The sequence below is a fragment of the Lycium ferocissimum genome, chromosome 11 (assembly GCF_029784015.1).
Source record: "Lycium ferocissimum isolate CSIRO_LF1 chromosome 11, AGI_CSIRO_Lferr_CH_V1, whole genome shotgun sequence".
Classification (NCBI taxonomy): domain Eukaryota; kingdom Viridiplantae; phylum Streptophyta; class Magnoliopsida; order Solanales; family Solanaceae; genus Lycium; species Lycium ferocissimum.
Genome location: NC_081352.1, coordinates 18,612,789 through 18,625,965, shown reverse-complemented (window position 1 = coordinate 18,625,965; position 13,177 = coordinate 18,612,789). Strand labels below are relative to the sequence as shown.

General features: G+C 35.0%; 1 protein-coding gene across 2 annotated transcripts; it reads right to left on the bottom strand.

Moving 5' to 3' along the window:
- Positions 1-3,776: 3,776 nt before the first annotated feature.
- On the bottom strand, positions 3,777-11,691 carry LOC132036840 (methyl jasmonate esterase 1-like). 2 transcript variants are annotated; one of them, XM_059427236.1, is made up of 3 exons: positions 11,287-11,691; positions 9,146-9,277; positions 3,777-4,208 (listed from the first exon to the last, which is right to left on the bottom strand). In XM_059427236.1, exons 1-3 carry the CDS (start codon positions 11,650-11,652, stop codon positions 3,921-3,923), a joined length of 786 nt encoding a protein of 261 aa, XP_059283219.1. In that variant the 5' UTR covers positions 11,653-11,691; the 3' UTR covers positions 3,777-3,920. The 2 variants fall into 2 exon arrangements, with proteins under 2 accessions (XP_059283219.1, XP_059283221.1); XM_059427238.1 differs by lacking the exon at positions 9,146-9,277.
- Between the last annotated feature and the right edge of the window lie 1,486 nt (positions 11,692-13,177).

The following is a 13,177-nucleotide window of genomic DNA, read 5'->3' as shown; positions in this document are numbered from 1 at the left end:
CCAAACATTATTTAATACTCTATAACTGCATTATTTCTTCTAGGTTCTGGAAGTTTGGGTAATAAAAAGAAGGGGAAAGGGTCCCCAATTTATTCCTCTACATTAATATATTATTCACATCTATCCTATATTATAACTATGTGGCCAAAGTTACTCATATCGTTAAGAATGGTTTCAAATATACCCTCAGATTGACGCCTTTTTTCAATTCCCCTTTCAATTACCAAGTTCACTTGATTAATGAGTAATCAAATGAAATCGGATAATTGAAAGAAAAATTTGTTAATCTGAGTGTATATTTGAAAACTTCTTAACAATAGGGGTAATTTTGACCGCATAGTATAACGGAGGATAGATGTGAGCGATATATTAAAGTAGAGAGGTAAATTTGACCATTTTCCCTAAAAAAAAAAATGATAAGCTAATGGTGAGCTGGGGCTGATCTTGTACTTAATTAAATATCAGGTTCATTTGAACCCTGTATTTTTTATGTGATTCAAATCTTTATGTGAAAACTCACGTACATTTTAAACTTATAATTGTACAAATGAATGAGCTTGATGTTAAGAACTTTAAACGTGGAATCATTTAGTTAAAATTCTGAGTCGGCTTATCAGTGGATATAGAAAATACCCTATAGTTTAAGAAGAGAACATCATTTCTGTGTCTTGGAGTGCTAACTCTAATTTGTCCTTATTCATTCCTCACGTAAATGAAACAAACAGTTGGCCCATCGCTGGTTGCATTTGTTTTCATGCTTCAATATAATAGATCTGTTGGCGTCCTTAGATTTAATTTATGAATATTGAAAAGTTGAAGAGACTTGATCTGTCGTTGAAGTAAATTGGCAAATCAATATAAGAGCATATCTAGTTAACTGAGGAGACTCTGCTAGGCAAGGGAGAATCCGTTGCTTCGTAACCGAGTTTTGAATGTAGAATGAATATTTTTATGTAAAAACTCACAAAGTTTTCAACAAGTATTATACCTCAATTTATAATTTTAAAAGTACAATAAATTTAGAACTAAAAATTTAAAATTTAAACATATATATCAAATTAAAATTCTGATTCAGCCTCTACTCCTCATTATGAACCTTTATGATCTTACCTTAAAGGTTGGGTATTAGTCTCTTTTTTGTAGGAGTTTTTCCTTTTTATACATGAAGTTATTTTGGCTTGTTCAACTCCTAACACTTGATGTTAAGTCGTGCGCCTGACCGCAGGCGGCTACATGGACGAAACAAGGTTAGGGTTAGGGTATTTACTTGAAAAATAGCTTGGAGGACACCTAAGATACTCTGAGGTTAGAGTTTTCCGGAACCTATATAAATATGACTTTTTCGCCCTATTTTGTACTTTGACCAACACTTTTGGATGAAACAAATATAAAGCATACAAAAACAGATCATAAAGAAAAGACATACTCCATCTGTCCCAATTAATGTGATATTTTTTCGCTTTTCGAGATTCAAACTGCATGTACTTTGACCAATATTTTTGAATGTATTTATTCACCAAATTGATATGAGAAAAGTTGCAACTTATAGTACTTTTCATGTAATTTTCAAATATATAAATTTTAATCTTAAAATATTAAGTTAATCTAATCGAATTTAGCTTTAAAGTTTAATTAAATTAACTCTGAAAAAGCGAAAAGTATCACATAAATGGAGACAAGAAGGAGCAATATATTTTATACTTTTTTATGTCCTTCTTTTTCTCTCTCTTTCTCTTATATAAGAAGTGGGAGTGAGCTGCCGAAGCAGCCACCACTTCGTTGACATGCCAGCTTACAGTAAGGGTAGTTGGTCATTTAACAGGGTTGAAAAGGCTTGTCCTTGCTGATTCTTATTGTGACACGTTGAAAGTTGAAAAATTTGAGGGGCCCTTTTTGTTTCACTCCACAATTAGCGGATGTCACTACTGCACATTCTGTTTTTATATTATGTATATATCTTACTTTTCAAACAAAAATACTTAAACAATTTATTCTTAAATTTGAATAAAGACCTATGGAGGAAAAATAATAGAATAACGAAAAAAGTTTTTTACGCTTTTGCTTCAATACACAATATTTAAGATAGAGAGAAATTGCTTTCAATTTAAATTTTTCAAAAAAATAAGAAAATTATATCAAATCAAAAGAAAATTTTAAATCAGTCATTTGATTTATGGCAAAAGTCATAGATAACCCCTTAAATTTTATCACATTTTCCTCTGAGGTACCTAAATCGAGGGTTGTATCGTGGGTAAACCAAATCCAAATCGATCCTATTGGGTACCTTTTGCCTATGTGGCGCCAACGTGGCGCAGCAATTAGGTCCACTTTTTGTTGGGCGCGTGGACAGTCCTTTTTTTCCTTAATTTTTTTTTTCTTAATTAAATTTTTACCTCTTTTAAATAAAATTTAATAAATAAATAAATAAAAAATAACCCACCTGCCCCCGCCCCCCCAATCTGTCCCCTGATCCCACGCTACCCCTTCCCTTTCGCCCACTCCACAGTACACCCCTTCCCTTTCGCCACTCCACTGTACGTTCTCCTCTTTTCTTATTCTTCTTCTTCCTTTTTTTTTTTTTTTTTCTCTTCTTCTTCTTCATTATAACACTTCATTTCTTTTAATTATTTATATAAAATTAATTTGTGACCTGGATGTTATTTCTTACCACCATTTTCTTTGTCTTTTTCAGATATGAAAAGTAACATTACCATTTTATTCACCGGAAAAAATGGAGATTCACCATTACTATGACCTTTTTTTTTATTTTTTTATTTTTTTATTTTTAATCTCACCTTTCATTGGTTAGCTTATTTAAAGACATTGATAGACCTAAATAAGAGAAGAAAAGGGAATAATTATTGGTGGGGTGGGGGGGACGGCGGTTGGGGGTGGGGGTGGGGGGTGAGACGGCCAGTGGTGGTGCGGCGGCCAGTTGGGGGGGGGGGGAGGAGATGAAGTTTGGAGGGGGGGTTGTATAATTTATTTTTTAATTATTATTATGGACCCCCCCCCCCCCACCCCACCGCCACGTGTCATGTTTTCATTTGACAAAGTCGCTACGTACGTGGAGAGTGTAATACACTCTCTAATTTTGCTTGATTATTGTGAAAAAGATGCCACGATGGGATCAAATTTGGAGTGGTTTAGACCACGATACAACCCCTCGGTTTAGGTACCCCAGAAGAAAATGTGGCAAAGTTTAGGGGGCTATCTATGACTTTTTCCTTTGATTTATAGACCAGCACATTATTCAGAAGCAGCTGATACATGAATTTCTATATATGCACAACATAAATCTGCATTGATTATGATTATTATTGTTGTTCTTAATAATATTTTTGCTAATGTTAATAATATTTATCAGCTATTCATTTTACCTTTAATGAGATGATTCACCATCATACAAATATATACTAATTTATTTTAGCCCCTAAATTTAAAGATGATTTAATCCATATCAGTTAAAAAAATTAAATTGGGTCATTTGCACGATTGCCCTTCAAAGGCACTGGTCTTTAACTTCTGCCCCTCAAATTGGTGGTCTTTAATTTTTGTGTTTTGCTGAAAATTCTTTGGTTTCGAGTTCAAATCTCCGCTCAGTAAAAAATTTTAAAAAACAATCGCAAGGTAGAATCTGAATTCGCAAGGCAGAATTTCAAATCTCTAGCTTAAGGTAGAGTTTTGCATGCAAAACTCTGCCTTCCGAAATTCCTTCTTTTCTTTTACTGAGCTGGATTTCGAATCCAGAATCTCGGGGTATTAGGCGAAGGACAAAAATTAAAGACCACCAATTTGAGGGGTAAAAATTAAAGACCAGTGCCTTTGAAGGGCAATCCGCACAAAAAAGTTGTGATTACATATTGAGCCTGTGCACGGCACGGGCTTCTTCTCGCTAGTGTAGTAACAAGGTGAAAGAATCAGTGATATTTATGTGAAATCATAACAAGACAAAAACATAACTCCCGAGGTTTGGAGAACATGACCATGTGATCTGCATCGTTAATCAGCACGACCTCATCCGGTGGATTATTCTTAATTAACCACCTTTGAAATTGTTCTTCCTTCAACACATTGTCTTTGTCGCATACAATGTAAACACGATGTACAGAACCATATTTCTCTTTGGAAAGTGTAGTGTTCTTCAATAGGGCTGACTCATCGAATAATGGTACAGGTCGAACCAAATACGTTGCAAGAGTTGAGTCCTGTAGAGTCCCATAGACAACAAAAACATAAAATGGTACAATAATTTTGTATGATATTGCAATAATTGAATTTTGCTCATTGTAATAGTAATACTCCATCAGTTTCAATTTATTTGTCTTATTTACTATTTGGACAGTCAAACAATATTATCTTTGAGCATAATATTTTCAAATACTTACTAAATGTTTTGAATTGTTAACTGTTATGACCTATGGTACTTTTTATTAGCTTCTAGATATGTTAATTTTAATTCAAAAAAAAATTGAAGATTCTATGTCCAAATTTACGTCGAACATTAGTTAGTTTGACCCTCTTACTTTGAGTCAAACCACATAAAATTGAAAACGAGGGAGTATTACAAAATTACTTTATGTTATATTTAAGTAATTGAATTACTACAAAATAACATATAGAATTAGCTATCATATTCGTCACTGCAAATGGATCAGGCTTGGTGACTCAAATAATAAATACTTCTCAGCTATTATGAAGGAGAGTGCTTTGAGAAAACAAATCTCTAAGCTCACAACTTTGAATGGAAATATACTAACTGATCCTAAGGAAATTAACTTGGAAATCATTGCTTTCTACAAATCCCTTAATTATGAGGTCTTCAGCAAAGGTGTTGCCTGCTATTGATAAAAGGAAAATGTCACATGGCCCAACTTTGACACATCGGCAAAAATTGGACTTACGTGCTCCTATCCTTGATCAGGATATTCTTGATAGCCTTAGTACTATTGGAGATGATAAAGCTTATGGATTAGTGCTGTTGGAGATGATAAGCTCGTGGATGGCTACAATGTTGTCTTTTTCAAAAGAGCCTGGCCCATTATGCAAGATGATGTACTAGCAGCCGTCAAAGATTTCTTTATCTGAGGAGAACTTTACAAATCTATCAACTGCTCCACCATCACACTTATCCCTAAGGTTGATAAACCTGCTACAGTCAAGGACTTCAGGCCCATTGCTTGTTGTACCACAATGTACAAAATGATATAAAAGCTACTGGTAAACATATTATTGAAGGTTATGAGTGCAATTATTTGTGAGGTACAGGCAGGATTCATTCTTGGGAAGAAGATTGGTGATAATATTATTCTAGCTCACGAACTAGTGCAGTCTTACTCCAGAAAACACCTTCCCCCTAGATGCATGATTAAAATAAACCTTCATAATGCCTATGATTCAGTGGAATGGATCTTCTTACAACATGTTTTGGAGGAAATTGGGCTCCCAGATCAGTTCATTTCATTGGATCATGGAATGTGTCAAGAGAGTAAACTACACCATTCTTATTAACGGTGAGACTACTGTTCTTTTGATGCTGCTAAAGGCTTAAGATAAGGGGACCCACTCTCCCCTTTCCTCTTTGCAATATCTATGAAATATCTGAGCAGATGCCTAGCTAGACTGATAGAGAACAAAGAGTTTCATTTCTATTCCAAATGTGCTAAGGTGGCAATCACCCACATTAGCTTTGCTGATGACCTCTTGCTCTTCACCAGAGGAGACCTGGCATCAGTTATGGCCCTATACTCTTGTTTTACTGATTTCTCCAAGTCTTCTGGGTTACAAGCAAATCTTGGGAAGAGTTCAATGTGTATTGGAGGGGTTCCCCAATCAGTACAAAATGATATTTTGCAACACTTAGGCTCTGGTAACGGGGAACTTCCTTTCAACTACCTTGGGATCCCATTGTCCACTAAGAAGGTGTTAATTATGCAATGGAAGCCTCTCATTAACAAGATCAATGCAAGGATTTCATCATGGACAGCCAAAAAGCTATCCTATGCTAGTAGAGTACAGCTAGCCCAGACTGTCATATTTGGAATTCAAGCTTACTGGGCACAACTATCCATCATCCCAACAAAGATACTTAAGTTGATTGATGGGTATTGTAGAAGCTATGTTTAGTCAGGGGAAAATGAGATTACTAAGAAATCTTTGGTAGCTTGGGCAAGGGATTGTATGCCCAAATCTACTGGTGGTCTGAATTTGGTAAACCTACATTTGTAGAATAAAGCTACAATTACTGAAACATGTTTGAACTTGTCCTACAAACAGGACAAACACTGGATAAGATGGATCTATCCTTACTACACAAAGGGAGCTATGATTCAAGATATTTGAACTCCTAAGCAAGCCCGTTGGATGGTGAGAATGATCTTTGCTGGCAGAGACACTCTAACTTATTTAATGAACCATATCAAGCCTGAGAAGAACATCATCAGAAAAATCTACCTGCAGCTGTTAGGAGATAACTCTACTATAAGTTGGAAGAGTTTAATGGTTAAGAACTATGCACTACTAAAGGCAATCTTTACTATGTGGCTGCACCTTTATAAAGGCCAACCTGAGAGCGAGGCAAGCCGAGAAAGGGCTGAGACATACAGTCGAAAACCAAGTCAGACACTACTAGACATCTCGCAGAGCGACTCTCAACGAGAATGTTGAGACTGTTTGAAAATTTTTTTGGCTTAATCCGCCTTTAATCTCCTAACTTTTGAAGACTAATCAAATAGGATATCAAGGTGGATCCAATTTGTTCTTTGCACCAACAGTCTCATGAAAATAAAGTTCATCTGTTTGTTGGTTGTTGTTATACAAAACATGTGTGGAAGAAAGTCCTAGGTTGGATTCAACGGGATACTATCAGCTGGGCCAATTAGGATCAATATCAACACTGGGTTGTTTCTTGGCCTGAAGGAAGAACATAGAAAGCTGGTGTGCTCAGACTGGTTTTTGCTGAAGTTGTGTACTCAGTTTGGACAGAAAGGAACTTGAGAACTTTTGAGAAAAGATTTCGGCATTGTGACATCATTGTAAGGGAGATGGCCTACGTTTCAAGTTTAAGGCTCCAACTGGGATGCAGCAACTGATGCATAGCTATACTTTTTAAGCTTCTGCTGAATAGTTACTGTGTAGGTATTCCTTTCTTTTGTTTACTGATAGAGCTAGATAGCAAGCAGTGTCTGTTTTGCTATGGCTTTGTAATGACTTTACTTGGTCATTAATACACACGGTCCGTTACCAAAAAAAAAAAAAAAAAAAAACTTCGTCACTACAATGTCGCTAAATCAGTCATAGGTAATAGAACTATTTTGATAATATATCGCTAATATGTTGCTATAGGTTTAACTACGGATTTTGCTATTTAGCTACAAAATTTGTCTGTTGCTAATTCTTGTTGTTTTAGTAGTGGATTATCCGCTACAAATATAAATGACAAAAAATGTCAAATATTTGCCGAAATTAATATAAATGACCAAAAAGTCAAACTTTCGACTTATGAACTACTACAGATTATGGGTGTGTTAGGTATGGGGGAAAAATTTTTCTAAGAAAATTTTTTTCCTGCAAAATGTGTTCTTGCAAAATAAGTGAATTTTTACTTATTTTCTCATGTTCGGCTAGGTAATGAAAAATAAGTGAATTTCTTACTTATTTTCTCATGTTCAGTTGGTTGGTAGAAAACATTTTTCAGAAAATACCACCCATGCCCCACCAACCCCACCCCAACCCCACCACCCCATCCCACACCAACCCCTACACCCACCCCACCCTAACCACCCACCCCAGCGACCACTCTCCACCACCCACCCCCAACCAAATCCCACCCCCACCAACCACCACCTTCCAACGCACTTCATCTTCACCCACCCCTACCCCACACACCACCCACCCCAACCCCCACCCCACAACACCGCTCTATCCAACCCTCCCACCCACCTCCAACTACAACCCACCACCCACTCCGCACCAAATTTAGCGACGCAAGCTTTCCATTTTTATAAAGGTAAAATTAAATATGAAGTAGAAAATATCGGGGGTGGGGGTGGTGGGGTATTGTAGAAAGCCAAAATTAAAAAAAAAAAAAAATTCAACACCATTTTTTTTTTTAAAAAAAAATTACTCCTTCTGTCCCAATTTGTTTGACACTTTTCGCTTTTCTAGAGTCAAACTTCATAATTTTGACCGTGTGTTTGAACATAGAATCTTTAATTTTTTTGATATAAAATTTACATATTTGAAAACTACGTAAAGAGTACTATAAGTCACCATAATTAGTAATTTAAAAGATTTAAATGACCTATGAAAAAATTACAGTCAAAGAATAACTCGTTTGACTCTCGAAAAGCAAAAAGTATCAAATAAATTGGGACGGAGGGAGTGATTTTTTTTTGGAGGGCGTTGGGAGGGGTTGTGTGGTGGGGTGTCTTAGAAAACCAAAATTAGAAAAAAAAAATTCAATTTTTTTGGAGGGGGTGGTGGTGTAAAAAACCAAACAATAAAACATTTTAAAACTTTTTTTAAGAAAAAAAAAAATATTTTTTGGAGGAGGTGGGGGGGGGGGGGATGGGTGGTGTAGAAAACCCCCAAAAAAAAAAAAAATTGTGGGGGAGGTGTGTTGGGTTGTGGGAGTTGTTGGGGTTTGGTGGTTGGGGGTGGATTGGGTGGTTGGTGAAATGTCATTTGTGGACTTGTTTTCTCTACTTTGATTAAGGAAGCCATTTTCCTGAAAAAAATGTTTTTGCAAAAATTTTGACCAAACGAACATGAGAAATTAGAACATTTTCTTCATACTGAACACACCCTATGAAGAAAAAAGACTCCATGGAAACATTTGAACTACTCATAAGCATTTAACTGACACCAAAAGAAGAAGAAAAACGATTAACACACCGCAGAAATTGAACATTTCAATTATTTGTATTTTTTGAATAATTCACTTATAGTTCAGTTAATTTATAATGTGACAAAATATTTGGTGACTTTACGTTAATATAGTTACTGAAATTTAGTTTTTCTAACGTAATAATGTTTTACCTATATTGTATGGCGGGTAAAAAGTTCAGTAAGTATGGGTGAAATTAACACACACAAATATAAAGACATGATAGTTGGGGAAAATCAGTTCGTAGTTGATACATACCTCAGGAGGGGAGAGTTGATAAAAGTTGGTTGCTAAAACTTTAGGGCCTAACAAGAGGGAAGTTGGGCCTTTCTCCTGTCCGTTGTTGTACACATATTCAGTACCCATATGTGATTCCACTTGTTGATTATACTGCCAATTTCCAAACAAACAGTGCTTACTCTTTAGTATGTTAGCAATATAATAGTAATACATATACACCTAATTATCTTGAAATAGGTGGTATATCGATCCCCACTTGTTCCATGGGCTAATCTTCAAAATTAAAAGTCAAAACTTGCTAAAACTGAAGTTTTATCCGTAAGACTTAGCAGAGTCAATAGTTTAAGACTTAATCAAGACCATCCACCTATAAGGCATTCTCGTAAATCACCTTATATAATAGTAGTACCTGTATGTTATGCACCAAAACTAGGGGTGTGCGTCCAACCAATTGAGTAAGAGTTAAACTTATACACATTAATAGTACCAAAAGGAATTTGCACTAATATCAACGATTCCGGTATGTAATAGATAATTTACGTCATTCTCTAGGTTGTTAATCCACTCTTTATGCACAATTATCGGTGATTAACTATTTTTCATGTGACCTGATAGTATGAAGTAATTGATAGTGCAATATATTCCTGTGCACTGTCAAATCAGGTGAAACTTTACTAAATATAATTGTCTATTAAAAAAATGAATTACTTGTAACCTACAAAATGATAAAGGTTATCTGCTACACACTAAGGGGTCGTTTGGTTTGAACACAAGTTATGATGGGATTAATTATATTAGAATAAGTTATACTGGGATTATTTATGTTGAGATTGGGTATCCTGATATTATTTCTTATTGATTGTTTGGTTTGTTGTATTAAAAGTAACATGCATTGCATAACTTTTAAGAAAAAGTTGTTTGTTTACAAAAATATCCTCCGCCTTATGTAGTAGAAAAAGGGTTTTGAGAACCTCATGGCTATTTTAGTGAATTTCATTGTTTTATCCCGGGATAAGTTATCCCAGGATAACTATTCCACCCTATGATGGGTATAAGTTATCCTAGCACTATTTTTAATCCTGGAATAACTTATCCCACGATTAGTAACCAAACAAAGGATAAGGCGATACTAAATTTTGATCCCATCACTATTTTTGCTTATCCATCATACCAAACCATCCCTAATAGTGTACAAATAACTATTAGGTGATATACATAGATAACTGTTTATAAAAAGTAGATTAATAGATAACCTGAAAAATAAAACAAGTTATCTATTACAACAAAATAAATGCATCGATAAAGTTTTTTTACACCGTTAGGGCTCGTTTGAGAGGTAGAGGGAAGTGAGATTGAGATGATTCAGGCATGTGAAGAAGAGTGTGTGGACGCGCCAGTATGGAGGCATGTGAAGTTGGCTATATCAGAGTTAGGTGAGGTAGAGGTAGGCCGAAGAAGAACTGGGGGAGGTGGTCAAACATGAAATGACATAGTTGCAACTTACTGAGGACATGACCCTAGATAGGAAGTGTGGAGGTCAAGAATTAGGGTAAAAGGTTAGTAGGTAGCCGTGTGTTCTCCTTACTAGTAGTGTTAGTAGTAAGCTTAGTTTAATTTCTTCAATGTGTATTATTATTTGTTGCACCATTTGCTTTTAATCTTAATATTTTGTTGTCGGATTTTTCTTGATATCATGCTTCAAATTCTTTTTCTTTTCTTTTGAACAAAGGGTCTATCGGAAACATCATCTCTACCATCGGAAACAACATCTCCACCCTACAAAGGTTGGGGTAAGGTCTGCGTACATCACACCCTCCCCAGACTCTACTTGTGGTACTACATTGTGTATGTTGTTGTCGTTATGGCTCATTTGGTTGCGGATTAGGAAGTAAATAATAGGTACTAAAATCAGCATAAATAGAACCATATTTGACAGCATGTTAATTGCAATGTATAAAATTCAACACACCAAGAAAAACAATCCTGCATAACTAAAACATAAGTTATGAATCAATCTATTTATTATTTTATGCAAGGTAGAAGATGACATAAGTAATACATACCATACATAACTACTCTACATTATACCTACATAACTCTAACAAGCAACAAAACAACCCTTAAATGCATGTATAGAAATTAAATTCATTTGAGCAAACCTGTTGGCTAATGGCTACAAGATTGAGGTCAGGACCAGGCATGAAAGCAGTGACAAACACAGCAACAGCAATCTTCTGAGTGAAAACTTCCATAGCAAGAGATATGTTGATGCCACCCATGCTATGTCCCACCAAAATAACCCTTTCTTCTTGTGGCAAAGAATTCATAAATTCCATCAATGGCTCATTGTATTCAGCCATGGAATTAAGCTCTTCAGTAGATTTTGGATGAATTCCAGAGGCAGCCATGTCAAGAACACTAACTTTGTGACCTTCATCTCTAAGAATTGTCACCACTTTGTACCAACACCATGCACCATGACAAGCTCCATGAACTAACACAAAGTGATTTTTATCCTTTTCCATTTTCCCACTTTAATTTCTTGAAGACTTGTATAAATGACGCTCTTTAATTATTGCGAGGTATTTATAGTGAAAGTAGAGGGTCAAAATGATTACTTAGCTATACATTATTTTAAAAGGGCTGGTTGTGCTTTGTCCTTAATTATTCTTAAATTTTGACTTTGGTCCTTGTGTCACTGCTTGTTATTATTGTTGTCTTTTCATCCCTCCTTGAGTCAAGGATATATCGAAAATAGCCTCTCTATCGTCACGGGATAGAGGTAAGGTTTGCGTACACTTTAACCTCCCCAGACACCAATTGGTGAGATTATACTGGGTATGTTGTTGTTGTTGATTTTAGTCCTTGTGATACTCTGATACGCAGATTTAACCTTGAATTGACGCATGTTTTTTGGTCCCTTTACGTAAGAAAAATGTACATTTTATTATTATTTCTAAATGTTACATAACATATAAGTAATTATAGGGTTTAATAATTAATAGCCCCTTTGTTTCAAATTATGTGGCAATATTACTAATTGGAGTCAAATAAGTTCTTATTTGATCACACTTTTTTAAGTCTTTTTTAGATATTTTTAATTATTAGCTATTATGCCTTAAATATTTGTTATGTAATTTTAAATACATAAATTTTATTTCTAAAATTTGAAGAAGTTATATTCGAATACATACCAAAAATTAAACATTTTGATTCTTGTACTTCAAACCTTGCCACATAAAGTGGATTTGAAGGAATAGTTCATTACATTTGTAAAGATTCACAAGTAAAAGAATCAGAAATAAAAAAATATACTTGAATGTGCTTATCAGAAATAAACAATACACTTGAATGTGCTTATATAAATATTGTAAGGATTAAAAAAAAAATTATCAACATTTAAGGGACTATAAGGCAAACTCAATGGAAAACATGTTTAAATGGATGAAACGACAGGAAAAGATATGAAGCCCTGGCGAGGGGTACAATCTAACCATCGATTCTGTCCCTAAACAGATATGTTTGTCTCTTACCATTCTAGCACCTCGATTTGTCAACATCCATTGCCTTCCAAACTTTACACTTGGAAATAATCGACATATCAACATCCATTGCCTTCCAAACTTTACACTTGGAAATAATCGACATATCCAAGGTACTTTATTTTATTTTGTATATTCTGCCTTACGTTAATCCACGTAGCAGTGAAAATGCAACAAAATCTTAAGGGCGGAATAGTTCAGAACCTTTCTTGGAGTTAACACCTAAAACCTTCTAAACTATTTATATTTTGTAAGCGAGTATTTAAACTAGCGAATTTCACCACGTTTTGCGAGGTTGCAATTTTTTTATTGGATTTATGAATTATTCTTTTTTAAATACCTAAAATATTTAAAGTGATGTAAAGATTCTTTTTAGTCTGCAAATTGAAATGCACCCACAATGGGGTTGAATTTGCTCTCTCCATTTGCTGGATTCATTGGATATTCAAGATGGAACGTCATTTCAAGTAGCAAAACTCCTCATCTCTCGCTTCCTTTTCTTTTACTT

Excerpts from the sequence above, each read along its gene's own strand:
- LOC132036840 (XM_059427236.1), bottom strand. The coding sequence starts at position 11,652 with ATGGAAAAGGATAAAAATCACTTTGTGTTAGTTCATGGAGCTTGTCAT. Across the intron at positions 9,278-11,286 it reads TTGTAGCCATTAGCCAACAG|TATAATCAACAAGTGGAATC; the intron begins GTTTGCTCAAAT and ends GGAAATTGGCAG. Across the intron at positions 4,209-9,145 it reads ATCAACTCTCCCCTCCTGAG|GACTCAACTCTTGCAACGTA; the intron begins GTATGTATCAAC and ends GGGACTCTACAG.